Here is a 6581-nt window from a genome sequence, read left to right on the forward strand (position 1 = left end):
TGCATTATTAGAGTGTAGGTTGTAAGAAATAAAACCACACGAAAAAGACCAAAGCACAAAATGAAAAGTGGAGAAATTGACTGGCGATAAGTAACAACGAAAAACGTTCACCCAATCACAACTTTACGGACAGTATCCTCTGATATGAATCCGCAATATCTACTTTCTCTTGTACTTCTTTCTGAACATCCAACAAGATGACGCTTAAAAACACATTAGCAAGGAAATATGGAATGAATAACGTAAACATGTTCAAATCAAGATCATTGAACGTTTGATCTTTTGCTGCTCATGGGGTTTAGACTCGTGTTTACTAGAGTGTGGTTAATGCAAGAGTTTTGAGGTACATACTCATACCATATCAGATCGCAGATCTACTGTAAGTCTCAACCAATATCATTAGTCTCTGCTCACTATAGTACGAACTTAAAACCCCAAAGGAGAGGTTGTCCATTTTTCCATTCTGCTTGGCCCCTCAGCCCGCCTTTTCAAGAGAACCAGATAGGCACTACTACTTTGATGTTGGAGAAGGATCATAGTAAGTAGCCTTCTGGCCAAGGAACTCATGACGTGGGTAGAACAGTTTCTCAGCACCGGAAGATTCATATCAGCACACTATCTTGTGGGCGAGAAACTTTCAATCGACTACACTAGTTGAATCCCTGTGAGTGATATTTCCTTGTCATGACCTGTAGGCAAACGTTTGAATTCAATCTGACATCCGTGCACCCGTGTAACACGTACAGTAAATTCGTTTGTACGTGAAGCGTACTACGTCAGTTTCTAGGTATCTAGTGCAGTTCGTGTGTATGTGTTGCAAACACCCCAAAAGCGCATGACAAGTCTCGTGGTTGAGTAATGTCGTCTTGTCATGTATTGCACGGCATTCTCGGCACAATGGTTACTAGTTCGTCTTGGACCGAAACCCATCCCAAGAGGCTCTCGTTTGCCAGGGAACAAGGCGAGGAAAGAAGTCAGTGGAGCAAGTAAATCATAATGGTTCACGGAGTGGGACCACTCGACCTTCGCAGAACACTGAGTAGGTACTCGAAGTAGCGTGTGCACGTGTGTATGGATGTGGACTCGGGACTCTAGAGGAGTTTGCCCTTTCGAAAATGAGGATCACAAAGCGCCTCAAAGAGGAGAACCGTGGAACTCGGGACCACTGGCAAACTCTGCCCGGCGATATTGAGAACACTAAGGAGAATAGAATAATTCGGAGTTGGTCTTTTGACTTTTTGGTGTGTGGTGAAACACGATCCATGTCAAAAGCTGAGAGGATGGGCTGGCAAATATTGAATGGTATTCGCGGTCAAGGCGTGAAATGGGGAAATTGAGCATCGTCATAAACAGCTAAAAACGAACGGTAAGCAATTGAGATAGGGCCTCGTGGGTTTGTTCCCAAAAGGTCAAAACGTCAATTGGATATCAACTCAATTCCACGTTTTTCTAAATGACCCAAGTTGAGGTTCGTTTAAATACTTAAGAATCAATTGAAGTTTTTAAGTGCAAATCAAGAAAGAGGTCAAGTCTTATGGTTTCAAAAATAGTATGCCCTTGTTCTCTTAAACAAGAGAGCTTCGTTAGTTTGTTTGAATTTTTTTGGCTCATCAGAATATTGAATCGTTTTTGAATGCATTTTTAAACAAGACACGATTGAAATGGACTATGTTCCAATTAAGGTCGAGTGTGTGATTATGGAACCTACGTCATTTACATGTAAAGGAGTTTATGAAAAGGTTAAATGCTTGCCCAGTCAATTGTTCATTCAACCTCGTGTAAAGCAAACATACATATACATAAATTTGTAAGCATAAAAAGAAAGGATCCCATCTTTGGAACGACTATATCAACAAATTGGAAAGCTGTTTTGGGGATCAAAGTGGACGTTTTCCTCTACCCATTGAGACGATGCATGTTTTCAGCAAAAAAATGGAAATCAATTTCCTCTCTCAATGGTCAAAAGCAATAAAATCTCGCACCAGAATCTGCAACACTACCAATATTGCTCATATTTCTACTTGTCCTGGTAGACTGATGGTGTTCTCAAAACGTGAGTGAGAAATGGAAGCAAGTCAAAGTGAGAGAGAGAGAGACAGAAATAGTGCTTGAATGCGCCTTGCTCGTCTCATCAACTACTTTGATGAGGGCTGGGCTCAGGGTCCATAACCTCAGGTTCTTTCATGAGAGAGGGATGATTGCTCCCAGGATGCCAATTCAGGTTCAGTGCATATTTGTAACTTCAACTTTTGGCCTGATTGCTCATCAGTTCCTCATCCAACCCAATGTGGTGCTTTAATTCCATTGTACACTTATTTCCAGAGCTTTTATTCTCCTGCAAAATGGGAGAGACCCTAGGGATTGCCTGCAATGTGTTTGAAAAGGCGGAACGCGAACGAGATAGGAAAGAGCGGATGAAGGCCTTGGAGGATTGGAACAAGGAAAAACGGGTCCGGATGAAACGGGCTAGTGTCTACTCCAAGTCTTCGACCTCGCGACAACTCAGTGATCCCATGGCCACCAAGATCAACTCGCCAGTCAGTGTTGCCAAACGGCGCGTGGGCTCAAATTCTTCGTCCTCGTCGAGGATGGCAAAATCGAGTGAATGTCTCCGAGGCCAAGCGCAGATGGAAAAGAACGGAGAAGAAGGCGACGAAGGAAACGAAGGAAACGAAGACGAGGATGACTCAGCTGGCAATCACGATAATGGGAGTGTCAAATCCAAGAAATCTGATACTCCCAGTGCCAGTCAAGCGACTCGACGACGACGCAAAAAGATCCTTTCTTCAACGAATTCGTCCTCCACGTCCTCGTCGATGGATGAAACGACGGCCTCGCGTTGTTGTTGTTGTATCATCCTTTAAGCAAACAAGGTTGATTGCTCAAAGCATTTTCTCAATCATCGCGGCGGTCTCAATATAATAAGACAACACGGCATTTCTCACATTCCAAGCAAATATGAAGAAGGCACAATGTAATATTGGAACAGATGAATTAGAAGCTACTCACAGCTCAGCCTTATCCATTGACAAACTAGTGCACAATAAACAAAATATACCTAGAGAGAATCGGCGTAATTAAACCTCCGAGGGAAATGCAACCCATGCTATGTCCGCGAGATCGACACTGAAAGCAAACTACTCTATGCATTCATTGCATGTCAAATTGTGACCATCTAAATTTGAGGTTCCTAATGGAGCAACGAAATTGAGCTGAAATTTATCGACCACTTTCAAACTTTCCTGCTAGATTTATGAATCAAAAGAGGGAACGGCAGTTAATGTAGATATTAATTCGAGTATCTCTTCCGTTTAATCAATACTGGGGAATAGATTCACTTTAATTATTGATTTATACATTCATTGGATAATGCATGTATGAGCCATTGGACACCAGGTATTATGCGGAATGCCCAGTCGAAGCCTAACCTGAAAAGTAGAGCGTCAGTCTTGGTTTTAAGTGCAGCAAAATCTAAACTTTAACCAAAAGAATTATGATGGATCTATCGATAATAGATCTATCTTTATAGACCCTGACCAGCAAAGCTGGACTTTCATTGCCACTAGAACTCGACTAACATTGTTGACATCTGATTCTAGCGTCATGTGCATCAAAGAGAACAACAACCTTTCCAAAAGTCATGTATAAAAAAAGTGTTGACTGTTAATGACTATATGGGCCCAACAATTCTCATTTTGATAAGCCAAAATATAACAAATGCAATTAACCCTCTACGCCAACAAAAAGTCAGTTGCCTTTAAATTGATAATGAAATATTCTAATGCAATTGATATCTTAAACGATTCAACGCCCATTTATATTCGCGGACGAATATAAATGGTGGTGTGCAGTCAATTATGGAGGGTAAGCGCGTCACCATGGAGCTCACTATAATCTAAAAGATAATAATAGATTTATAATTTAAATTTGGCTCAAATGCCAAGACTATTAATTGCGTTTTTCATTATTAAAACAACACCAACTTTGATAAACAATGCCTCATTAAAAGTAGCTCTGATTAACATTTTAATCCACTGAAAACATATTAGAAAGATGGTATTATTAAAAACGTAACTGATAGATATGGTAGATATTTCTAGTTACGTTTTCAATTGTAATTTTGACCTTACCCTTCAAATGTATCTTTGATAAAAATTGACTACAAAATGCTCCGGTTATACCTTTTAGAAATTGTCATGAAAAACTATCTGCTTTTTCAATGTCCCAAAGATAAATCAAAATGTTTCAATTTTCTGAAGCATGCCGAAAAAGCTAAATGTAGTTATAATATCACTGAAACCTTACATAAAACACAATTCACAACACTGTTTTCATAATTGTCAACCACGAGTTCAATTAATTTTGATCTTAAAGTTTGAGAATCTTTTATTAACATTTGATGAAAAAAATAGTCATTATGTAGAAAATAATCATTGCAAAACCTGACAAATTTGAAAATTAAACTATCTGATGTATCTTTGTTATATTTTAAACGCATTATTGGCAAGGGTAGCTTTCCATATTTAAGAAAACCTGATCGATAATTTTGCATCCTCAATAAGTTTTAAGTGCCAATATGTACTATTTTAGGTTTTAAAGGGAAGGTTACGACAATGAAAGAATATCATTTATTTTCATATTATCGAAGAAGCACATCATGTGTTTTCGGCAATTACTTAAAGTATAGTTTGGTCATTTTTCGATCTATTTCAAATGCAAAATTGTTTAAGCTTTTTGTCTTGTGATCATGGACACACATGGAATGGGTCATGGAAATTCAACTTTCAGGTACTCACAATTTTTTATTATTATGAAAATTTCATATGTATGAATTCCTATTCATAAGACCTAAATCGGAACAGAGCGTTAATAAAAGAGGCATGCAACCAAAGCTTTACAAAAAAAGCTCAAGCTTTTGCTCATGTCACTTACTTGGGATTCCTTGACCCTAACTAATTGCCTACCAACACGCATGAAACTTCTTAACCAATTGAGAACCTTGCCTTGGATGATTTTTAGTGAATCCTGTTAACTAAAAGACCATGTCCTTTCTTGTCAAAGGTCTTGACAAAGCCGAGAAAGAGCCAATCGAATAACTCACGACTCTCTACTCTATTAATGATCCACTCTATACGCTCAAGTAATGCATCTTTTTATTTGGATTTCCTCATACAGCACTATCAATCCTTACTCCGGATTGACGTCAGATTCTAGGCCGTTCGTCCCTTTATTTCAATTCGCCCATCACGAACGGACTTGACTCCACGACTGGCGTTTTAAGTGGCAGTCGAGCTAGCCTTTCAGATAAGCAGTCTGGGCAATTTGTCAAAGGACCTAACTCTGTCATTAAATCACCAAGCAAGATGGTAGTCTTTGATAGGTGATTGAGAATGCAGCTATTCACTACTTCTACTTACCTGGTTTAACAAAAACCAATAGGATTTTGACTACTTTCGAGTTATTTGCTGGATTCGAGCCTTCAGTTTTGCTCGAATAAGCAAAAAAAAGTCATAAAATCAAAGGGTTCAGGCCAACACAAACTTGAAATTAGAAGACGTTTTTGATAGGAGGCAATCAAATTATGTTTGGGTGAGCATTCAAAATTCTACGTGTATGTAACAATATGCCAAATAAAAAAAAATGGAAAGGGTCAGTACCATTCAATTGTAAAATCATGAACCATTATGCAAGATTGTCCAATCGAGGTTTGTTCCTCGCTACATTAAATCCATAGTTCATTAATTCTTACACAAGGCAGAACCTATTGAATTCAAAATTGAGGTTGAACGCACCAATTGTTGTTAAAATGACGGTAGTGAACAAACTCTTTACTCTAAGAAAACGTGGTAACTTAAACGTAGAATACAGACAGGGGTCATAATTATTAATTTATTTCAATGCCACGTCCTACAATGGCAATTCTTTGATCGCTTCAAGAGGTTACATCTTTTGGAAAATAACAGATTTCAGATTCACTTTAAGCATAATAAAATGCTTGTTTATTCAAAAACCTAATCAGAATTGTGTTGTAATTATAATCACGCAGTTATAATTACAATTTAGTGCAATAAACATTGTGATTAATCAAATTTGAGCTCAGACTAATTCTGATTGAAAATAATTACAACTGTAAAAATGAAATTGAACTTTTTCTATTACAAATTACAAACACATTCTCACCCTCATAACATATTTCACTCACAGACTTTTCAATGATTTAAGATGTACAGTTCATTACACAAAACCTTTTGTTTCTAACTTTTTTCTGATCGTTTTTTCTGCTATTGTCAATCTATCCAGAGAGACCTTAGTATCCTTGATTAACCTCATCAAATTCCAGCCGTTCTAAAAAAGAAAATGCAGACAATTTTCTTTGCATTTTCAAGTACAAACATAGCATGACAAGAATTCATTTCATCAAATGCCTATTTTCATACACTTTTTGAAAAGAAATTGAAGATGGTTGATACACCAATAACGCCATCCCGACAATCTAAGTAACTCCTACTAAAATCACATAGCAGTTTCATATAGTAGACCTTGAGGGAAAATTTCAAACAAAAACACAGAGTCCTCAAAAG

General features: G+C 37.9%; 1 protein-coding gene across 1 annotated transcript; it reads left to right on the forward strand.

Annotated features, from left to right (window-relative positions):
* Nucleotides 1-484: 484 nt before the first annotated feature.
* Nucleotides 485-3368, forward strand: LOC131883297 (uncharacterized). The gene is made up of 2 exons (XM_059230734.1): nt 485-1366; nt 2323-3368. Exon 2 carries the CDS (start codon nt 2343-2345, stop codon nt 2862-2864), a length of 522 nt encoding a protein of 173 aa, XP_059086717.1. The 5' UTR covers nt 485-1366; nt 2323-2342; the 3' UTR covers nt 2865-3368.
* Nucleotides 3369-6581: the final 3213 nt, after the last annotated feature.

This window comes from Tigriopus californicus, chromosome 7, assembly GCF_007210705.1.
Source record: "Tigriopus californicus strain San Diego chromosome 7, Tcal_SD_v2.1, whole genome shotgun sequence".
Lineage (NCBI taxonomy): Eukaryota > Metazoa > Arthropoda > Copepoda > Harpacticoida > Harpacticidae > Tigriopus > Tigriopus californicus.